The sequence below is a fragment of the Balaenoptera musculus genome, chromosome 11, assembly GCF_009873245.2.
Source record: "Balaenoptera musculus isolate JJ_BM4_2016_0621 chromosome 11, mBalMus1.pri.v3, whole genome shotgun sequence".
Classification (NCBI taxonomy): Eukaryota; Metazoa; Chordata; class Mammalia; order Artiodactyla; family Balaenopteridae; genus Balaenoptera; species Balaenoptera musculus.
The window spans coordinates 103,062,856-103,085,677 of NC_045795.1; the positions used below are offsets into that span (position 1 = coordinate 103,062,856).

General features: G+C 59.4%; 1 protein-coding gene across 2 annotated transcripts; it reads right to left on the reverse strand.

Moving 5' to 3' along the window:
- Positions 1-977: 977 nt before the first annotated feature.
- On the reverse strand, positions 978-22,817 carry MCM2 (minichromosome maintenance complex component 2). Of its 2 annotated transcripts, XM_036868148.1 has the most exons (18): positions 22,504-22,817; positions 22,031-22,123; positions 19,111-19,888; positions 18,257-18,489; positions 14,538-14,713; positions 14,203-14,463; positions 12,966-13,185; positions 12,640-12,847; positions 10,947-11,081; positions 10,457-10,648; positions 6,306-6,399; positions 5,277-5,527; positions 5,031-5,157; positions 4,410-4,522; positions 3,414-3,659; positions 2,431-2,613; positions 2,150-2,305; positions 978-1,815 (listed from the first exon to the last, which is right to left on the reverse strand). In XM_036868148.1, the coding sequence occupies exons 3-18, from the start codon at positions 19,114-19,116 to the stop codon at positions 1,705-1,707; spliced, it is 2,712 nt and encodes a 903-aa protein (XP_036724043.1). In that variant the 5' UTR covers positions 19,117-19,888; positions 22,031-22,123; positions 22,504-22,817; the 3' UTR covers positions 978-1,704. The 2 variants fall into 2 exon arrangements, with proteins under 2 accessions (XP_036724043.1, XP_036724042.1); XM_036868147.1 differs by having other exon boundaries at positions 22,031-22,817.
- Between the last annotated feature and the right edge of the window lie 5 nt (positions 22,818-22,822).

Genomic DNA, 22,822 nt, shown 5'->3' on the forward strand with positions numbered 1-22,822 from the left:
TCGCCCTGGGTTTGGGAAGCCGTTACAGCAAGTTACCAAACCCGAGAGGGGGCGTGGGAGTCTCTGATTTGCAGCCCAGCAGGACAGAGGTGCGGGTGAGCTGCGGCTGGTGTCTGAGCCGAACCTGGGGGGTCTGCTCGGACTCGTGCAGTGGGCGTCGGAGCTGACGCCCAGTCTGTGACGGCAGACACCCGGACGATCGGCTGGCGTGGAAGCACACGCATCGGGTGTTGCGTACGCGCGGGACAAGCTTTCCTTTTGGCCTGCAAGCCCAGCCTGCCCGCTCCGCTTCAGCCACACCCGCTCCCCCTGTGAGGAGCCCCTTCTAGAGGGTCACCTCCCCACCAACGCAGGCCCACGGCACCAATCCTTCCTCCCGGCTCTTCCTCACCTGCTGACTGGAGTCGATCCGCCCCATCCCGGCAGAGACCACGTCTGACTTGCTCCTCAGGCCTGGCAGCCGCACGGCAGGCTCTCCAGGATTTGGGGGAGGAGGTGAGTGAGGCATCAGACATACTGTGTCATCAGACGTCCACAGAGCTTTCACCCGAGTCCTCATCTTGAAAGGTTCCAGAAGGGAAAACCTGGACAAGAGGGACGATCCAACGCAAGGAGACACTTGTGCTCCGTCTCAGGTACGCAGCAGGAGGACCCATAGGCGTGCAGCGCCCCGGGGGAGCTGTCAGAGCGCGGCAGTGCTAGGGCGGGCAGAGCTGCTCCCTCGGCAGCCTGGTCACCTCCAGCCCCCCTGGGTGTACAAGCCTGTCCCGAGGTCCCCTGATCCCACGGAGCCCACACAGGCAGCAACTGCCAACCGAATTCCCCCGGAAGACCGGAGCGCACCAACAAAGCCGCTCTCCTAGCCTGATTCTGGCCTGCAGGAAACCAGAGGCAAAGAGGAAAGGGCCTTCAAGGCAAGTCCAGGAGAGCCTGGGTTACAATACGAAAACAGAATTGAGACCAGTGTTTAGGTTTACTCCATTTTATTAAAAACTAAAACGACAGAAACAAGAACTCAGAGTACAAATGAGAGAATGAGGAAAGGGCCAGGTAGGAGAACAGATCACACAGCAATGGTGAGGGGGTGGCCCGGCTCCAACGACCCTCACCATCTGACCCCGAACCCACTTCTCCCACTGGCGGAGGCCAAGGCCGCAGGGCCGTCAGAGGACGCATGGCTGTGCCGACAGGTTAGGGTCCCACCTGCGCAGGACCCACACGCTGCCTCTACTCACGGGAGCCTAGAGAAGGCTGCAGGACACAATTCAGAAAAACACTGCCAATACTGACAACTTGCTCTTCAACCACAGGCAGCAAAAGCAGCAGGACATGGAACTCACGCCAAGAGGCCAACAGTTCTGGTAACACCCTTACGTGCTCAGTCCCCTAGAGCAGCCCCCAGGGGTCCCAAACACAATCGACTTCCATCCCCAGAAGGAGGTCAGGCGAACCTCCTGCCAAGCGGTGGGCGGCTGTCAGAGGGCTGAAAACGCGGCTCTGGGAGGTCAAGTGCCCCGAGATGAGAGCAGAGGAAGCGAGTCAAGGAAATAAACACCCCGGACACGGGGTGGAGCCACATGGCACCGCTGCGAGCCCGGCCCCACAACTCGGAGCCCCGCGCGGTTTGGTTTTGGGTCCCTGCAGCAGAGGGAAGTCAGGACCAGGTCTGACCTTCCACCAGGACCACAGAGCTGCTGCGGGGGCTCAGAACTGCTGAAGGATCACCTTGCGCTTCAGGTCGTGGGTGAACTTGTTCATCCTGAAGAGCTCACTGTCATAAAAGGCAGACAGGTTGTGGATGTTGATCTGACGAGCCTGAAAAGAGGGGACGTCCAGTGAGCCGTGCGGACGCGTGGGCAGGTCCCGAGCCCGAGGCCCCAGTACGCGTTCAGGGCCGGACCAGGGGAGGCAGGCAGGCGGGGCCTCTGTCCCCATCACAGGGAAGAGCGAACCGCTGTGAGGCCGAGGAAGGGACTGCAGCTGGACACGGGGCTCGAAATTTCAGCCCGGACAACGGCCGTGAGCTCGGACAAGCTGCGTGGTTGCCCCGGCCTGGCACGTCAGCAGGACGGGTGACAGTAATGGGACAACAGTGGGACACGTGCGTTGTGACAGCCCGGGCAAACCCCGCCCCTGGCCATGCCCATACCTTGTCCACCAAGTCCTTCTCGGGCACCTCGATCGTGTCCTGCTGGGCCCCGAAGCGGTTGCGCTGATACGTCACCTGCTCGGCCACCAGCTGCTTCAGGATGAAGAGCAGCAGCTCGTTGTTGTCACGGCGGAACGACAGGTAGCGGGCAAAAGTCTACGGCGAGAGCGGAGGTGACCCTCCTGCCAGGCCCCCCCCAGGCCAGCTGCTCCTGGCATCAGAGGCAGGGCGGACTCCCGCGGCCCAGGCCCCACCCCCCATGGCCCAGGCCCCGCCCCCACCTTCCGCATGCTGCGCATGACGCTGAACTTCTGCGTGTCCACGAAGCTCTCGAGCATCACGCGGATGGCCATGTTGACGTCATCCTCCATCACGTAGTCGCGCAGGTGGATGCGCGCGTGGGCCTCAGCCATGCGGATCATGGACTCGATGTGACGCACCGTGATGGGGATGCTGCCCGTGGCCTGGAGGGAGGGCCGCGTCAGGTCTCCCCGCGGCACAGCCAGCACATGGCGGAGGGGCAGAGCTGGCGCCGCCGGGAGGCCCAGGTGACCCCCCTGCAGGGCGGCGCCCACGCTTCCACGGGTTCCCAAAGCGCGAAGGCTCACGGCTGCCACCGCCAGCCCAGCACGTGTGCCCCTGCCAGCTCCCGGGCAGCCGGAGTCTACACGCCTGTGGGCGGCTGTATTTGTTACTGTCAGGTACCAGGGACCGCATGACGCAGTGCAGCATCACGGAGAAAACAAAGCTGTGTTTCTGTGAAGCCCAAGCTAATGCTCTGGAAAGACCTGATCAAGTGAAAAGGTGTCAGGAGGGAGGGAAAGGGAAGGAGGAGTGGCTGTCTTGATTAGGTAGGTGAGAGGGAGCAACCTGTAAGAATTCTGCTGTCCACCTGCTTGCAAGCTGCCTTTAAATTCTCTCCCCACCACGAGTGAACGAAAACTAGCTCAGGCGCGCGCTCATTTGGGTGAGATTTTTGCAAAGTCAATGGAACTAAATCAATGGTCCAAAAACAAAGACCTCAGCTGTACCCTCAGACAGACAAATGCACGTACGTCTAAGTTCCGTCTAAAGAAAACAGTTAAGGCGAGTACGTACCACGTCTTTCAGGCCTTCCTGCTGCTCCAGTGCTCCTGGAGCCGCTGATCACACAGGCAAGGCTCCGCCGTGCGCCCCCCTGCCCCCCCGCCCCAGCCCTCACCATGGATTCCTGGAGCCGCTGAGCACAGAGGCAAGGCTCTGCCGTGCACCCCCCGGCCCTCACCATGGATTCCTTCCTCAGGTCACTGTACATCTTGGCCACCTTGTCCTGGTCCATCTGGTTGAGCTTCGGGTGGACCTTCTCCTTGGCGTAGATGATGTACTTCTTCAGGACCTCCTGCGGCAGGGGCTCCACGCCATACGTGTTGGGCATGGGGGGCTCCGGGGCGCCCCCCGAGCCCCCATCCTCCTTGTTGCTGGGGTGGTGTCTGATGTGGCTGCCGACCACAAAACGGGCCAGCATCTCATCCTGAGACAAGACGGAGAGGACAAGAGCGGGCTGAGTGGCGCCCGGCCCGGAGCAGGTCAGCTCACTGAAGACGCTCTGGAGTGACACGTGTCCCCCGCCCGCTATGGGCCGGGAGCTCCGGGGGCGCACCCCCCCCCCCCGCCAGTGAGGACAGAGGAGACAGACAGAGTTCACACTACAGGAAGAAGAGAAGCACGTGGTGGGATGGAGGCCCGAGGACAGCCTCCAGCTGAGGTCCCCAGAGCCCCAGTCACGACATCTGGGAGCAGAGAACAGCGCGCGAGTGAAGCCCGAGAAGGCGAGGGGGTGCGGATGAGAGGAAGGGGAGGGGGAGAGACCTCTCGGGGACAGTGGACTCCCTGCCCGCGAGACGGGATGGGAGGCCGAGAGCAGGTCTGTAAGGAGAGGCAGGTCCGCCCGTGCCCCCAAAGACGGCTGGCCTCTGACGGCGGAAGCCGGGGGCCCAGCACCAAGGCTGCAGTGCGTCGGGCCAGAGGAGGGAAGCTGGGACGGGGTTCATAGCAGCGAGAAGTGAGGAGACTCGGGAGCTGGTGGCAGAGAGTGGACGATGCTGGGTGGGTGGCCGGGGAGGGGTTGGCGAAGGAGAGAAATCAAGGAACTCTGGACTGAGAACAAGTGGAAAACACACGGTCCACGTGGCAGCCCTTCCCTGAGCCCGGCGAGCCACAGCCCTGGGCCGACGCGAGGTCCCCACACTCGCTGCGCACACCCAGGGCGTGGGCTGCGTACCTGGACTGGGTCCACTGTGTCCCTCACCACACACAGCACGTCGAAGCGGGAAATGATGGGCTCCGTGAGGTCCACGTTTTCCGAAAAGGTGAGCGAGGGGTCATAGCGGCCACCTGCATCACAAAGGCAGCTCCCCATCAGGGCTCCCGCTCCCCGGGGCCCCTCTTCTCCTTGACCGTACAAGGTTCTTTCCAACCCACGTGGCTTCAGTGACGGGAGGGGAATCAGTGGTGGAGGGACGCAGGGCCTGCTCCAGGCACCCCAGACAAGCCCGCATGGGGCCTCTCCCCACGCTGCCCCAAACAGCCCGAGGCCGCTCAGCCGCCTCCCGCGAGGAGAACCCCGGGACAAGACGGCAAGGGCGCCTGGGCTCTCTAACCACTTGCTGGCTGAGACCAACGGCCAGTCCCACCCTATTCAAGCGCTAGGCGCTCCTCCTGCCTCCTGAGAGCACGGCTCAGCGAGAGCCCGGGGTCTCCAGTCCTTGCACTCCACCCCCAGCAAGAAACGCAGGACAGAGGAGCACTTTCTGCTGCTCGGTTCCTTCCGCAGACTCAGCGGCGGGGGGCCCAGCGCAGGGCCCCTGGGTCTGCTCTCCCCCTGGCCGGCGCACCCACGCACCTAGGGGGTTGGCGGCAGCAATGACGGTGCAGCGGGCCTGCAGGGAGGTGACGATGCCGGCCTTGGAGATGGAGATGCTCTGCTGCTCCATGGCCTCATGGATGCTGGTCCTGTCCTGGTCGTTCATCTGCACGGCGGGCAAACGCGGCACTCTTGCCCGACCGCGGCCTCTCACACGAGGCCCCCGCGCTCCGCTCCCCACCGAGGGCTCAGCCCACACGTCACCCCTGCGGCCCGGGGACCCACCTTGTCGAATTCATCAATGAGACACACTCCTCGGTCCGCCAGGACCAGGGCCCCAGCCTCCAAGGTCCACTCCCTGCTGACGGGGTGCCGCTGGACGTACGCCGTGAGGCCCACGGCCGAGGCCCCCTGGCCGGTGGTGAAGATGGCTCTGCTGGACACCTTCTCGATGTACTTGAGGAACTGAGACTTGGCCGTGCCGGGATCTCCACACAGGAGCACGTTGATGTCACCTCGCACCTTGTGCTTGCCGCCTGGGGGCAGGAACAGGGCAGAGGGGGCTCAGGATAGAGCTGGATTACCTCCGATTTCCCAGCCTGCTTACTGCAAACAACAAAGCAATGTTCTTTCTAGAAAGGGATGTAATGCCCAGGACCAGCCATCCCACTCTGAGCACAGAACCCAGAAACACGGTGCACAAGGAGGTGCTTATGAAGATGCTGTCTGTAACGTAAACACTGGAGGCCGTGCACGTGCTCTCCAGGCAGGAGGACAGCTGAATACAGCACCACGTGGACCAGGACACGGTAACGTCAGAGGATGAGCTCATTCTCTGTGCGCCCACAGAAAACGATGCCAAAGCCATGCTGACGGGGGCAGCTGTGTATGTCACGGACAGTCCCTCACACACAGACAGGGAGCGCTACACTTGTAAGTAGAAACGTGCCAAAGTGACGGAGTGCCATGTTTTCCGTATCAGCACACGTGTAATCTATCTGAACAGCCACACAAAGTTCTGCCCATGTCCCCCAGACACCAACCAGGTGACCTGCAGGGAGGGACCACGATGAGACAGGGAGGTCAACGGGGGCTTCGGCCCCTCTGAGACCTCTAAGGACTCAAGAACAGGATGTAATACAAACACACATTCGGGTATTACTTCTACAGTTAAATCTGCGCACAGTGGCATGGCCATGGGTTGCACTCTCCCTGTGATGATGAGCTGCCCGTGGACGTGTCCTTCTCCCCGGACACCGGGAACTGCTCCCACCGAGCCCCCTGCAGAGAAGGTGGCCCCCCTGCCCCGCTCACCGGGGTTTTTGGGCTCCCCTCCAAACAGAGCCAGCGCCAGGCCTCGCTTGATGTCTTCGTGCCCGTAGATGGAAGGAGCAATGCTGGCGAAGATCTGGGAGGGGAGGGGCGATGGGAACGGTCACCACGTGCTCCGGCCTGGAGCGCCCACGCACAGCTGCAACTCCCCCGACCCCGCATCGAGACCCACCCCCCATCCCACCCCCAACTCCGGGCCTTGTACTTGGTTGGCTCTTCCCGAGTCACCGAACCTGAGAGCTGACCAGGACCCCGGCCTGACCCCCTTCACTTCGTCCTGCTGCAGGACCGCCCCAAGGTCGCACGCAGACCAGGAGCAGGAGACGAGACCCAGGCCCACGTGGGTGGGGGTGGGCTCCAACAGCACGGACGCAGAAGACCCCACCCAGGCTCAGCGGCCTGCCTGAGCCTGTGTCCTCGAACGGAAAGGAGATGACACTGCCCAGTGCATGGGGGCTGTGAGCACTACAGGAGGCGTCTACACAAGCCCGGCTCCCGCAGGACTGCAGGTACCGAGCTTAGAACGTGTGTGTGTGTGTGTGTGTGTGTGTGTGTGTGTGTGTGTGTGTGTGTGTGTGCGTGTGCGCGTGTGTGTAAGAAAGAGGAAGAGGGCTTCCCTAGTGGCGCAGTGGTTAAGAATCCACCTGCCAATGCAGGGGACACGGGTTCGATCCCTGGTCCGGGAAGATCCCACATGCTGCGAAACAACTTAAGCCCGTGTGGCACAACTACTGAGCCTGCGCTCTAGAGCCCACAAGCCACAACCACTGAGCCCGTGTGCTGCAACTACTGAAGCCCGCGCAGCCTAGAGCCCGTGCTCCGCAACAAGAGAAGTCACTGCAATGAGAAGCCCGCGCACCACAGCAAAGAGTAGCCCCTATTCGCCGCAACTAGAGAAAGCCTGCACACAGCAACGAAGACCCGATGCAGCCAAAAATTAAAAAACTAAATAAATTAAAAACAAAGATGAGAGACAGTCAACGAATCAGTGTGTAGACCTTACTCGGACACTGACTACAAGAAACTTCTCAAAAAGAAACGACCACCAGGGAACCGTGGACCCAACTGAACATCGACCCGAAGGAACTGCCAGGTATTTCTCAAGCGTGACAGTGGTAGTGGGGTCAGTTTAGTAAAAAGAGAGCCTTGAGAGACACACTGACATAGGTGCAGGTGCAACGGCAGGTCTGAATTTGTGTCAGAATAACAGGGGAGGGGGCTGCACGGAGGAGCCCAGACCAGCCATGACCTCGGGGATGGGAGAAGTTGGCAAAGGACACGCAGGGTTGCCACACCACGCCACGCTCGCGTCTCACAACTTCTGTGGTGACTTTTAAAACGTGGGCCAGGTCTTGAGCTGGGTCCCCTGGAACTCACGATAACCCTACACTCAGAGGTGCCTCCCACACGTGGGAAACGCATGGGGGGGCAGAGGCGGCCCCTGGAAGCAGGGGTGGAGGCCGGACGGCCTGGCGGGACCCCGGCTCTGCCACTTGTTAGCCGCGTGACGTGGGCGTCTTAGTAAACCAGGCTCCCACCGCCCACGTCTCAGGTTACTCATCAGTAACAAGACACGCACAACCCTCTGCAGATCGCTCGGTGCCCAGTGGATACTCAGCGCTCCGTACACGTTAACGATCCCCTTACTAAGCCCCCACCTCTGTTGGGAGCGACGATCGCTCTGGACCTGATGCCAGGACTGCCCAGCCTGGGCTTCTCCCCCGAGACCGTCTCTCAGTGCTGTCCGGGCACCAGGCACCTCGCAGGATGAGGTGATGTCTCTCTCTGGGACCAAGGGCAGCAGTCCGCTTCCTGCCTGCTGTGCCCGCAGGCTCCCCGCGCCGTCCCTGCCGGCCTGAAGGGCACGGGAGCGGCCACACCACTGCCACACTGCTCGGTGCACCCGTGCTGACCCGGCTACCTGAAGTGATAGGGCAACTCAGTGCCTGGTAAGAGGGGTGAACCCAAACCCTGACCTGCCAGGGGATGACACCCACCTCCCAAGGATTACTCCAGTTACCGCCACGACCTCCACATCACACAGGAGGAAACAGACCACCTGCTGCTGAGGACCGCCAGGGCCCGACCCCAAGCTCCTAACACTCCTAAGTCTCAGGTGCACTGCCCGCCGCCCGCAGACAGCCCAGCACCCACCTGCACGGCCACAGTGAGCACAGGACTCGTCTCACGCGGGCCCCAAAGCTGTGCTCATCCTCGCACTGGTCCTTCCCAGCGCCCCAGCTGTAACAACCCGTAACAGCGACAGCTGGCCGTGGAGACCCATGCCTGCTCGCTTACCTACTTAACCTTGAGAACAGCTCTGCGCGTGGGTATGACCCCCGTCTCTGCTCACAGCCGGGGCAGCTCAACTGATCACACTGAGCACGACGCCAAAACTCAACCCTAAGTCTGGCTTCAGGCCGCGTGCGTCTCCCGTCAGTTCTTCAAAATCTCAGTGTCAGGCACAACACACACCTCTCGAATGCTTCACCCCATCAGCACCCACGAAGTACAACGCCCACGGCGGCAAGCTGGGTGGAGGCCGCAGTGATTCAGGCGGGAGAGACCACAGCAGTGGGCAGCCGGCAGACGGGAGGGAACCCATATGAGGGCGGCGGCCACCCAGCACGTCACTTGCTGCTAAAGACACAGACCACCCGATTGGAATATCAAAACCTGGGTGCCCACGTTTTTATGTGAAATCTCCCTATTCCTAAGGAATAATAACTCATTCAAACATCTGGAAAAACAAAAACAACACAGAACCATGTACCAGTTGGAGAAAACCCATCGGCAGGCTGGATGGGGCCCACCAGCCACCACACCAGCCTGCAAACCTCCAGCTCCAACCGTTCCGACGAGCCGGATCATTTCTGGATCTTCCCTGTCACCCGTCAACTCGTCTCCAGAGTTGCAGAGGGTGCAGAGGGGAGTCACGGCAGAGGGCAGGCGGGCGCTAGGAAGTGCTCTAGAAGCACACGGACCCCCGCACCCGCACACATCAGGTGTGTGTGCAGACAAGCTGACACGTGCCTGGGACTCAGAGTCCCCCGCCCTCAGAAACCGGCCCAAATGCTCCGGCAAGATTCTGAAAACATGCCCGTCACGCTAGCACTGGTTTCCCTCGGCGGAGGCGGGGGCGGGGGCGGGTTACCGGGGCCGTAGTCAAGGACAAGCCCCATGAGAGTGACAACTGGGTCTCACTTCCCACCGAGAAGCCTGAACAAGGCGGCCCTGGAGGGTCCCCCAGGACCCAGCACGTTGGAAGAACGGCAGCGCCTGTCCTCCTGGGGCTGGGGACACCCGCCTTCCCCGTGGGCCCCCAATCTCGGCAGACTAATAAAGGTGGCCGACGGGGGTGCAAGGACCTGAGCTGGGGGGCAGCAGAGCAGCCAGGGAGAGAGCTGGGCGGTCCTACACCAACAAGAGGACAGGAAGTGGGGAGGTGAGGGGAGAGGGACGCCGAGGGGGCGGGGGGAGGACCATGAGCCTGAGGGGCCACCCGGCGACCCAGGAGCCCGAAGGCCGTGCGGCAGAACTTCCAGCAACAAGAACTTAACGTCCTACAGCTGAGCTTGGAACAACCCGGGCTTGATCTGTGCGGGTCCACTTACACGTGGACTTTCAACAGAGTCAGGGTGGGCGCCCCTCACCCCTGCACTGTCCAGGGGTTGCCTGTATTTGTAATCCTGCAACGAAAACCCCCGTCTCCCCAACCTCAGCAAAAAGCCTACAGTTAAAGGGAAAAGCAAACCCCCGTGCTGGGGTAGCGCTGTTCCTGTAGAAAAGACTGGGGACAGGGGTCTGATGCCAGGGGACGCCCTACCAGACAAGCTTTTCCTACTGCCCCCCGCCCCCCGGTTTCCCTTCCAGCCCGAGCCCGGCACAACCTGAGGAACCCTGACCTCACCCCTGTCCTCGTGGGCAGGACACAGGCTCAGGGAGGCTGCGGACGCTCTTCCCCTGGAGCACAGCCCCCGCCAAGGCAAGCGGACTGAGCAGACGCAGGGAATCCAACGAAGGGACCAGCTTCCAAGACCCGGGCGCCAAGACGGAGGCTGCAGGGCGGGCCAGACGGCGAGCCCCGGGCACCCCGACTCTGCAGCAGCCCCGCCCGCCCGCCTTCCACCTGCCTTCTCCCCAATCTGCTGGTCCTTGGAGAGGCTGGTGATCATCTTCACGTCCTCGTCAGTCAGCTCGCCCACGGCCACCTTGTTGTCCTTCTTGGCCACGTGGTTGGCCAGGATGACAGTGGCGAAGACGGGAAAGCCGTTGGCGGTGTTGAGGGCCCCATCGTAGTTGTTGTGGTAGATGCCGGTCAGCTCCTGGGGGCACCGAGTGGTCAGGAGGGCCACCCCGGGGCCAGAAGCACGGGCCGGGCCCGCCTCCTCACTGGCTTCACCCGACCCCTCCTCCGGGTCCCCGGGCCACCGACGGGAGAGCAGTGACTCAGCACAACCGCAGCACGCGGCTCCTGAACCCAGCACCTAGCTGGCCGTCCACCCCAAGGAGAAGCTCAGTGCTAGAGACGGGAGAGCTGACCTCGACCCACTCCCCGGGCTACCGCCACCCGTCCCCCGCCACAGCACTCACACCACCTTCCTCGGCCCCCCGGCCACTCACTATCTCGTCTCCCGGCTTGCAGCTGTCCACCAGGTCCGCGAGGAGGATGGCGTCCTTGGAGCGCGGCAACCGGCCGGCCGCCACTTTGCCAGGACTCTCCTGAATTCGGATGCGCTGGTAGTTCTGGTAGATAGTCTGTGTGGGACAAACAGATGGTCAAAGGGGCCCGTCCCTAGCCGGCGAAGCCTGGGCTGTTGTCCAAGCACCGATTCTTTGTCACCTGAACTGGACCGGTGCCCTGGGGCAAGGAGAGCAGCGTTATTATTCCCACCACTGACTAGGATACGCAGAACCAAAGATGGCAGGGGGGCGAGCCACTGTGACCAGTGCCACAGTGCACGGTCCCCGCTCCTGCCACCGCCCCCCCCCCCCGGACGCCTCCCTCCTGCCAGAAGCCAGACCCCTGCGACAGGCCCTACAGCTGAGCCCAGTGCACGGGGACACTGGAGGCAGGCTCCTCTGTGGCCCTGGCGAGGCCTCCCCCGCTCCGTGCCTGCCCCGCAGAATGGGGGTACGAACGCTGCAGCCACAGCCACACAGGGAGGAGGAGGTCACGTCACACGTGAAAAGCCCTCAAACCAACGCCCACGAAATGAGTTACACCAAATGTGGGCTTACGGTCAAGGTCACAAGGCAGCACCGTGCATGCCATCTAACATCCACCATCTCACCTACTGTCTAGAAAAGAGCCACAGGAAAAGGTGGTTGTAAGCACATGCTCTGCATCAAAATGCTTGCGTTCTAATCCTTTGGGCCACTTCCTGGCTGGGTGACCTCAGCCTGTTACTTCAGTGGCCAAATAGGACCAATAACAGCACCTGCCTTACGAGGCGTGATGAAGACACGCCCACCGCTTGGCAGCTACCAAGTGCTCCAGATCATTCCACTACTAGCTGCTGTTCCAGGTGCCCTGCAAGCAGAGCCTGCAACTCTGCTCTCGTGCAAGAAGCTTCTCAAGAAACGTCTGTGAAGGGGGAACCTGTAAAGGGGAGGGGGACCAGCTAGATGCGGGGGGCGGGGGGACTCTGGGTAAAGGCACGGGCTCAGCTGGAGCCCAGCCCTGCAGCTGTCGCTCCCCAAGGCAAGGCGCACTTGAACTTTGAAACAGGTCAGTCTTTGCCTGCGGGCTGCCAGGCTTTTCCTGGCAAGGCGGCTCCAGTTGGGGCGCTTCTCAGAATCGTAGCGCAGTGAGGGGTTAGCCCATCACTCACGGCAGCAAAGCAGTAGAGGGGGGTCTGGGCTCTACCGCAGGGATCGTGATGACCCCGCCACACTTTACACTGGGAGTGGTTCACGTTCAAAGGCGGTGTTATGTGCCCGAGGTCTTAAGGCCCAGAGCCTTCCAGCAGGGCCTCCCAAAGACGGCACAGCAGTGTCTCAGACAGTTACAACTCAGGGGTCCCCAGCGCAAGGCCAGAGAGGCAGGTACCAGGGAGTCTGGACTGGAAAGCAGGTGCCCTGCTGAGGGGCAGCCAGGGGAGACATGGGCCCAGTTTCACCAGATCTTCCCGCTAAAAAAAAAAAGAAGCCATGAACGTTGATGCTTTAAACGAAAGAGTCTGATTTGTACATACTGGCTTGAATTCTTGAGAACACCATGCGGGCTGACCACATGGGCCTGCCTGCCCCAGGGCGTGGCCAACACGCACTTGCATCTTGGCTCCCGCGGCTGCGGTACCAGCCTCGCGCTCACCTCCTCCATGTTGACCTCGAAGGGGCCGGCTGACTGGCACTCAGGGCAGGAGCCCGGCTTCACCTCCTGGTTCTGGGACTGGCAGAAAGGCCCCAGCACAAAGCCACACTTGTTGCAGTTGTACTTGACCATGCTGAGCTGCGGCAGGACGCCCGTGCAGCTGGTCACCACGCCGCTGGTGCGTATCAGCTGGTTCAGGTGCAGCTGCCTGCGGAGACGAGGCGCCGTCAGAGCCCAGAGGGCGGGGGCCGGACCCACGGGACGGGCTTTCTCTGGCCGCGGCCACCCGCCACCCCCCACGGGTGCCCGAGCCCCCGCCGGCTCACCTGAGCGAGCGCAGCTCCTCCACCAGGGGCAGGTGGGAGATGCGCACGTGGACGCGGCTGGCAATACGGTCGTACTTGGGGTACATGGCCAGCACCACCTCCAGGGCAGCCTCGCCGAAGATCTGCAGCAGCTCCGCCGGCGCCTCGGGCAGGAAGTAGGCCAGGACGTGCTCCCTGGCGGCCAGGTCCTCGTAGTTCACCACCAGGCTCTCGCGGTTCTCTGAGGTGGGCGGGGTGGGAAGAGAGGCTGGGCGCGGAGCAGGCTGGGGCAGGCCCGTCTCCCTGCGAGCGGGGCAGGCCAGCCCGCCGAGCCCTTGACTCGGAGCTGGAGGCCCAGCCTCGCTTCCAAGTCCGCTCAGCGTTAGCGACGGGACCCAGAGAAGGGACGGATCCTAGGTCTCAAGCTCTGAACCTATGAAATGGGACCTAAGTCCCTGGGGGGGGATAGAGTGGAGTAACACACGGGGTCCGCCTGCCGCAAAACTCAGAGTGCCTACAAGGCCAGGAGGAAACCCGCGAAGAAACGTGTCAGATATGAGACAAAAGGGAGGGGAGGGGACGGTGGGGGACCAGGAGCCACATGCCTCCTCAAGTGCTGCTACACTCTGATCAAAGCAGTAATCCAGACTTTTACATAAAGTCTGCCCAATTGTAAGTCCATCAAAAACGACTTCTGGGGCTTCCCTGGTGGCGCAGTGGTTAAGCATCCGCCTGCCAATGCAGGGGCCACGGCTTCGAGCCCTGGTCCGGGAAGATCCCACATGCCGCGGAGCAACTAAGCCCGTGCACCACAACTACTGAGCCTGTGCTCTAGAGCCCACGAGCCACAACTACTGAGCCCGCGTGCCACAACTACTGAAGCCCGCGAGCCTAGAGCCCGTGCTCCGCAACAAGAGAAGCCACCACAATGAGCAGCCCTCGCACTGCAAAGAAGAGTAGCCCCACTCGCCGCAACTAGAGAAAGGCCGCGCGCAGCAACAAAGACCCAACGCAGCCAAAAAAAAATTAATTAATGAAGTTAAAACAAAACAAAGCAAAAAAACGACTTCTGTGGTCCAGACGTAGTCCCTGGACAGTGGGCTGGACCCTTGACACTTTGTCTGAAAGACGGGCACCCCCGGCTCAGGCCCTGGCCAGCTCCAGAACAGACGCCCCACGTGTCCTGCACATCCGTCTGTCAAACCTGCCGCCACAAGGCCAGGGCGGGCGACCTCCCGCGGGCACGGGGCAGGCGCACCTTTGCACATGTCGCTGATGCGCTCCTTGAAGACGTTGTGGCCGCGGCCATCCACGTGGGTGCGCAGGAAGTTCTTAAAGCGGTGGTGGATCTCCAGCCGCGGGCCGGCCATGCTCACCCACTCGCGCACCGAGTGGCCCTTCAGGTCCTCCAGGTTCTCGATGCTCTCAATCATCTCCTCGTCCTCCTCACCGTCCTCCGTGGCCCGCTCCACCTGCCGCCGCTTCCGGCTGGGGCGATCCTCCTCCTCCTCGTCGCTGTCTGGGGGCCGGGGGCGCGTTCAGGGCCGGCTCCCCGCACCGCCTCCCCCTCCCCGGGGCTCCCCGAGAACGCACCGTACAGGAGCCCGCGGCGCATGCGGCCCAGGCCCCGGCCGGCCTCCCGCTCTCGCTGCCGCATGACCCGCTCGGCCGCCGCCCTCTGGCTGGCGGTCAGCTCCTCCACATCCTCGTCGTCCGGGGCCAGCCCCTCGGGCTCGTAGACATCTATCTCCGGGATGGGGCGGTAGTCCCTGCGAGGCCCCCAAATGGACCCTGTTAGCAGCCAGACCCCAAAACAAAACCCCACCAGGAAGTGGGCTCCCGAGGGCTCCGGAGCCCCGGCCAGGGCACCTGGAGAGGCTCCGAAAGGCTCCCCCATGGATCCCACACGGAAAAGGACATCGTCTTCAAAAGGACGGGCCTTCTGACACCTGCTGCAACACGGGCAAACTCTGAGGACACTGTGCTCAGTGAGACAAGCCAGTCACAAGACAGAAATCCTGCGTGACTGGGTTTGGGGAAGAAAGTCCTGGAGAAGGTGAAGGTGGTGATGGTCGTACGACAACGTGAGTGACGTGACGCCACTGAACTCACAAAGATGGCTGAGATGGGAATCTTATGCCATGTGCATTTTTCCACAGTAATAAAGGGGAGCTCTGAGCACCAGCAGGAAAGAGGAATCGGAGGACCCACAAAACCTTCAGCTGGAAGGGCCTTCAGAGAGCCAACGGCAGCTCCCCATGGGCAGGAACCCTCCTGCACTCGTTTCTGGCAGCCCCGCCTCGAACCCCGGACCCCAGGAGGCCCACACACATCAGTCCAACCAGCCTCTCCCAAACACATCCGTGGCTCGGTCCTCCCAGCCACAGCGAGACCTTCCACGTGACCGCCTGTCGGATATTTGAAGGACTGATGCCTCAACAAGGACCCCCACCAGGGCAAACATAGCTCCCCTCCCCGCGATTTGGGGAAGCACACATCACCCTCCAGCAGAAAGATGAGGAAACCGAGGACAGGGGGCGGGGTGGGGGTGATGGGATTTCTGCCAAAGGTCACTCAACAGAGCTGGGTGTCAAGGTAAGTCCAATAGCAGGTGGCCAGCTGCTTCCAATACCACACTGGCCCCACGACGGTCCTCTTGAATTCTCCCTTTCTCAGGGGACGTGGTGATTTGGGGAACAACTTTTTTTTTTTTTTTTGGCAATAGACTCTGTCAAAGAACACTCTCAGATAATCCCGCACTACTGACGCCAGAAACAGAACCCAGAGCCAGGTATGTTTCTGGACTGATCGCTTCCAAATTCTTAAGTGTTCTCAAGGAAAAGGTTATCTGTCTGACTCGTTAAGAATTTCAAGTCATGGGCTTCCCTGGTGGCGCAGTGGTTAAGAATCTGCCTGCCAATGCAGGGGACACGGGTTCAAGCCCTGGTCTGGGAAGATCCCACATGCCACGGAGCAACTAAGCCCATGCACCACAACTACTGAGCCCGCGTGTCACAACTACTGACGCCGCGTGTCACAACTACTGAGCCCACGCACCTAGAGCCCGTGCTCCGCAACAAGAGAAGCCACCGCAATGAGACGCCCGCACACCGCAACGAAGAGTAGCCCCTGCTTGCCGCAACTAGAGTAAGCCTGCACGCAGCAACGAAGACCCAACACAGCCAAAGATAAATAAATAAAAATAAATTAAAAAAAAAAAAAAGAATTTCAAGTCATGTGAGATGCCTTCAGTGAAATTCTAATTGGTCAATTTAAAAGAATTTGATAAATTAGACTTCAGCAAAATTTTAAAACTGTACACCTCAAAACCCACCATTTTAAAAAAATTAAAACAACAAGCCACAGACTGAGGAGAAAATATTTGCAAATCACATGTCTGACAAAAGCCTTGCATCCAGAATGAGTTTTTAAAAACTCTTACAACTCAACGATAAAAAGTCAGGGAAACAAATTATTGATAAAAAACGGGCAAAGAATCTGAAGACGAATTTTCCAAAGATACTCAAATGGCCAACAAGCACACGAAGAGCTGCTCAACATCACTAGTCATCAGAGAAAAGCAAATCAGAACCACAGTGAGATACCGCCTCACGCCCATCAGGGTGCCTATTGTCAAAAACCAGAAAATAACAGGTGTTGGTGAGAATGTGGAGAACTCTAGCGACATACGCCACTTATGGGAATGTAAAATGGCGCAGCTGCTTTGGAGAAGTTTGGCAGTTCCTCAAAAAATTAACATAGAGTTATCACATGACCCAACAATTCCATTCCTAGGAACTGGAATTCCATTCCAAGAGAACTTAAAAATACATTCACATAAAAAACTCCTAGCAGCACTATTTATAATTGCTAAAAAATGCAAAGCACCCAAATGTCTACCAACTGATGAACGGGTAAACAAAATGCAGTCTGTCCATACAATGGAATACTACTCAGCCATGAAAAGGAATGATGTGCTGACGTGTGCTCCAACGAGGATGGACCCTGAAAACCACAGTAAGCCAAACAAGCCTGCACACACGGACACGTGTATTACAGACTCCACTTGTACGAAACAACCAGCACTAGCAAATCCAAAGAAACAGAAAGTAGATTATTGGTTACCTACGGGTGGGGAAGGGAATGGGGATTAACTATAAACAGGCACAAGGGATCTTACTGGGATGATGGAAAAAAGTGGATTGTGGTGATGGGTGCACAACCCAGGAAATTTACCAAAACGCATTAAATTGTATTCTTATAAGAGACAAATCTTATGTTATAAAAATTATAGCTCGGTAAGGTGGTTTTTTAAACAAGCCATAAAACCAAAATCTAACTGGGCCCGTCTAGTCCTCAGATACCTCTATCCAGGGGTCCTTGCAAGGGAAGGGCAGAAGAAGCAGAGGGGGTGGATGGAGGTGGGGGGCCGGGGAGGGGTGTCCTGCCTGCACAACCTCACAGAGCACAGCAGGGAAGCTGCTCAGGGCTGATCTGTCCAGACTCCTCATCCATCCAGAGTCTGTCTGGCCTGTGCTGCACACCCGGGCTCATGACCTGGAGCGATGGAGCTTAAAGCGAGGGTCCAAACGGTCCAGAGTGCCCTGGATGCTCCCACAGGGCTCTCCCTGTGGACTGGGGGGTGGCCTGAACAGCACTCTCACACACACCGGGTCTGAAGCCCCCGCGTCAGAGTAAAGAGAGCCCCAAAGCAGAATCTCCACGAGGCTCCCGGGCATTCAGATAATTCTCGTGCTAATGTATAGGCCACATCCTGGTTGTTAACACAGGGTGAGAGACACCAGGGGAATCTACCCTTGCTCGCTCACAGAGCTTTACTCCACCATTGTAGCAATAAGCCTCCGTAACCTTTACTACTTTTGTACATTTATCCAGAAGTGTGAACACAAGGTCTGCTACAGACAAGGCACGATAACTGCTGGCTGAATTAAATCTAAATCTTGATTAATCAGCCCCCCCACACAGTTTCTCTGAAGTTGCAGAGAAACTCTTGGCTGCCTGCTTCCTGTCCTTCCCAGTTGGGGTCCCTGACGTGGCCCCGGATTAGAGACGCCCTGCGTCCCCTGGGGGGCACATCTCATGGAGCTGGGGCTTACCAGGGCCTTCGGGTCTACTCTAACGTAGACACAGCAAGTTACACGGACATATGCTGTGGCTCCAAGAACCTGTCTCCCCCCAGACGCTGGACCAAGATGTGCTCAAAGGCAAGCAGGCGCCGATTTATCTGCTTCCCCGGGACACACAACAGCCCCCCAGCAGAGCTGTTGAGAGCAGGGCCTTGAACGCTGTACCTCTCCATGCCATCTCCGAAGAGCTCCTCTCCATCCTCCTCCTCCTCCTCCAGGGGCCCCTCTGTGCCGAGCAGCCCCTCCGACTCATCCTCAAAGGGAGGAAGGTCGCGGCCGGGGCTGGAGGTCAGGGCATCCGTGCGCCGGGAGCTCCGCCCAGGGCTGGAGGTGAGAGGATCGTTACTTCTCCGCCTCGGGGCCGGGCTGGACGCCACCGTGAAGGACTCGGATGATTCCTGCAAGAGGAGATGGATTGGAGGGGGTGAGGGCCGACTCAGCTTCCTGTACGGTGGCACCCCCACCCATAGGGTCTCCCTCCTCACGGCTGACCCTGTCCTCCCACGATGCAAACCCCTCCCAGCCTGCACACTTTGCACCTGCTGTTCCCTCTGCCTGGAACGCTCCCTGAGCCTAAGGCTTCTCCACGCCCGGGCCGGCTCATTCCTCACACACTCCGTGACTCGCCCGACCCCGTTTTCTCCAGGACAATCCACTGCGGCTACCTGGTTAGCTGGTTTGCCTGTTTACCGCCTACTCTTCCCCCCAGCACGCGTTCCCGCTCTTCTGGGCCCCCGGTGCACCAGGAGCTGCCAGGGGAGACGGGACACGAGAGCGGCCACAACCTAAGAGGTCGGAGACCCAGGTTGGTGGAGGGGCAGGCAGCTGACGAGGCTGCGGACGAAAGCAGCACGATAAGGAGGGCCCGAGCGCGCGGACCAGGCCGGGGCCCCGGGCTGCCGGAGTGGGGCCCGCCGGCCTCGCAGACCCGCCCGACTGGAGCAGGGGAATCGGCTCCGCGCCCGCCCCCCCACCGTCCGCGCCCCGCACGGCAGACGCGCAGACTCCGCCGCGCTCACCGCCATCGCTACTCGGTGCTAGTCTCCGCTCCGCCAGCAACAGCCAGTTTTCGCGCGAAAAGCGGCCCACGTGACCGCCCGTGCCCGGGAAGCGTCTGAGGGAGCACTACGTCATGACGTCGGCGCCCATTTTCGTCACGCCGGCGCTCGGGGGCGGGCCCGAGGGTGCGGCCCCGCCCACGCCGCCCGAGACCCCGCCCAGCCTGCGCTCTGTGCTGCGGGGCCGGTCGAGGTTCAGGAGCTGGTGTTGGGGCCGGCTGGGGGCGGTGAGGACCTGCCCCACCTGCCAGCTGCGTGACCGCGGTCACTCTGTGGCCGGTTTACAGACAAGGCAACTGAGGCTCAGAGCCTTGTTTTCTGATGTCTTCTTACTGTGTGATGTCAACTCCTCCAAAAGCTCAGGCTGCATCCTTCAAGCGCCGAAAGGCGGGGGATGGTAGGAGGCCAGCTGTGACGTTCTAGTGGGGGTTACCCTCCCGAGGGAGCCGAGACGCAGGGGGTGTTCCAGGTAGCAAGAGCCTCGTGCGCAGAGATGTGGAGAGCAGGGCACGGTGGGCATCTGCAAGCACTTTCCTAGTTCCAGTTAAACCGCTTGTGATGTTCAGGAAGGGACAAGAATTGAGGCTGGAGAGCCCAGGGCACAAAAGATCACCAAGTCTTTCTACTGAGCTGGCCTGAGGGCAGTGGAGAGCTACGTGGGTTTTAGGAGAATCCCTCAGGCTGCCAGGGGTGGACGTAGATGGAGGCAGGTTGGAAGCAGTTACTGTTGGTTCCAAATCTGCGGATTCAACCAACAGGGTGGTTAGAAAAAAAGTTTTTTAATTCCAGAAAGTTCCAAAAATCAAAGTTTGATTTTGCTGTAGGCCAGCTAACCATTTACACAGCATTTACACCCATTTGCATAGCATTTACATTGTATTAGGTATTGTAAGTAATCTAGAAATGACAAAGTATACAGGAGGATGTACCTAGGTTATGTGCAAATATTACACCATTTTATATGAGACTTTAGCATCCTTGAATTTTGGTATCTGCAGGTAGCCTGAAACCAATCTCCCAAGGATACAGAGGGACGAGTGTGCTGTGATTCTTCGTCCAGGTAGAGGCAGCCTGGGCTAGGGCAGGCGAGCAGGGCAGCTCTTGCCCTGGCACTTTTGTGCGGTGAACAAGCATCTCGGGATGGGGCCCCGGGTAGGGGCGGGAGCGATGAGGAGGAGGGGAAATATCCAAGACGTATTCAGGAGATGGAGTCTCTAGGTCCTGGGGACTGGGGACAACAAAAGGGAGGCACCCAGGATGGCAGCAGGATTCTGGCTTGGGTGGGTGACAGCGCCACCTCTGAGATGGGGGCGCGGGAGGAAGACAGGGAAGGAATCCATCAGCTTAAAACAGCTGCCATGTTGTCTCAGTGTCCGTGGGCCTGGGCCTGGGCAGGGCTTGCTGGGTGCCTCTGCCTCGTGGTCCTGCTGCTGAGCCAAGCACTTGTGTCTATTATTTAGGGAGCCCGGTTCTGCAGCAGCATCTCCTCCTGTCAGCCATGCCTCGGGAGGATCACCACCCTGAGCCTGGTGCAGGTGGAGGGATGGAACCTGAGAGTCAGATCTTTATCTACTGAACTACTATTCAGGGAAGCTCACTGCTGCCATGCTCTGTCTGGTGTGCAGGGGGCACCGCAGTGAGTCAGCACCCCTCTGCCCTGGAGGGAGGGGAGATAGATACCCTCATTACTCCACAAATGAAATCCCACTGAAACCTATGCGTGGGGCCCAAAACTCAAGAGTACAAAATGCAGAATTGCGCACGGCGGTAGTGAGAGCAAACTCTCCCCTCCTCCCACGCCCGCTCCAAAGTATCTATACTGTCTCAAAAAAACAAAGATGGTGGGGGGGGTCATTTGGGTTAGTCACCGATTCTCCATTTCTTCTCCTTCCTGGCACAGGGTGGAAGGGAAGTTTCCTGCCCCTGGAGGTCAGAAGTGGCCTAAGACTTGCTTTGCCGATTAAAGGTGTGCAGGGGGAATGCGTGTAACTTCCCGGCAGAAACTCTTGAAGCTGTCCACTCAGGAAGACAGGCGCCTCATGGAGCTCAGCCTCTCTTGGCTGATACAGAAACTGCACGCTGACCAAGTTCCAGATAAACTGGGTCCCAGATGGTCACAAGGCAGCGGCTTCCTCACCTTCCCCTTGTTCAGAACAGGAGCGAGGCAAAGACTGGGGCCCAGTCTCATTCCAGCCCAGCTGTGACACAAGTGTGGTGTCACGGGGTGTGTATCTTGGGGCTACTGTGATCAGTGGGTGCCTACGACGTGCACCAGGCCCTGAGTCAGCCTCTGCACGTTCAGGGAATGTGATAAGCGTGGCTCTGTCCTCACGACACTGACGTTCTAGTTGTGGGAGGCTGACGCTGAACTAGGAAGTGACTAAATGAATGTGAACCCGTTAGAGAGACTGTGCTGCTGTGTAAGCAGATGGGGCAGGTGGTTCCCGGACAAAGAGAACCAGGAATGGCTTTCTTGACATAAGAGAAGCCATTTTTGGCTTGGTTGGGATGGAAGCCTGGCCACAGTGCTTACCCTTAAACAGGTCTCAGTAATTAATGATCTTAAAGGAACAAAAGAATGCAGAAACAAACTGTTATCAGGTAAGAGAAGTAACAATGCTAGACAACGTATCAGTTGTGAAGATTCCCTGTTCTGATTCAATGGCAAAGATTAGCCTGAAGAGCTCAACCATCAGATCAACTGGACCCTAAGGGAGGATGATGGTGACCTTCTCTGAGCCTCATGACTTCAATTAACTAAAGCCTGGACTGCCCAAGCCCCTTGATGAATATGCATGTACCCTTAGCTTAAAACGTCCCCAATTTTGTTGTTCGGGGAAGCACGAATTTGGAAAAACTCCCCTATGTTCTCCTTACTTACTGCAAGTGATCAGTTCTTCCTTCTCCTGCTCTTTGCCTTGGTTGTGTCTTTCCGCTCGACGTCCACCAACAGACGAACCCAGTTTTGGTAACGCTGGGAATGAAATAAAGGGGCTTTGTGTGACAGAGACTGGACAGCTACTTTGGCTAGGGTGTCAAGCAGGAGGGGGGTCATGTGACAGGAGCCAGGCCGGGGGGCGGGTGGGGACGACAGGTGCAGACCCACAGGCAGGAACAAGCTTGGTATAGCCAAGAAACAGAAACAGAGACCAGTGTGGCTTGAGCACCCAGTGAGGAGCGGGTGGGAGGGATATGTTGGGAGGGATAAGGACGCAGAAGCAGGAGGGGCCTGACATGGCGGAACCCGGGGGAGGGGAAAGAGAAGTGAACACAGCAGAGACGCAGGAGGTCAATCCGGGAAGGCTTCCCGGAGGAGGCTGCCTGTAGTTAGAGGTGAGAGGAGGCGGATCAAACCCCAGTTCTGGGCTTTGTCATTTCCTGGTCCTGTCGCTTCGGTCAAGCACTTAACGTCTCAGCCTCAGGTTCTCCTGAAATGGACTAATTACAGCTGTTCTGAAGAGCTGCCGTGAGACGGAGGGTGCGCAGCACTGCGCCGGCCACGGCCGCGAGGGCAGGTGCGCGGGGGACGCGCCGGTCCGGGCGGGGCTTGTCCCCCGGGACCAGAGGTCTTCAGGCCGGCGGCGGAGGCTCCTCCCCGGACGCCCGGCTGCCGCCGGCGGGAGAAAGGTCGCGGGCGAGGGGTGGAGGGGGCGCGCAGGTCGCGGACAGCTGA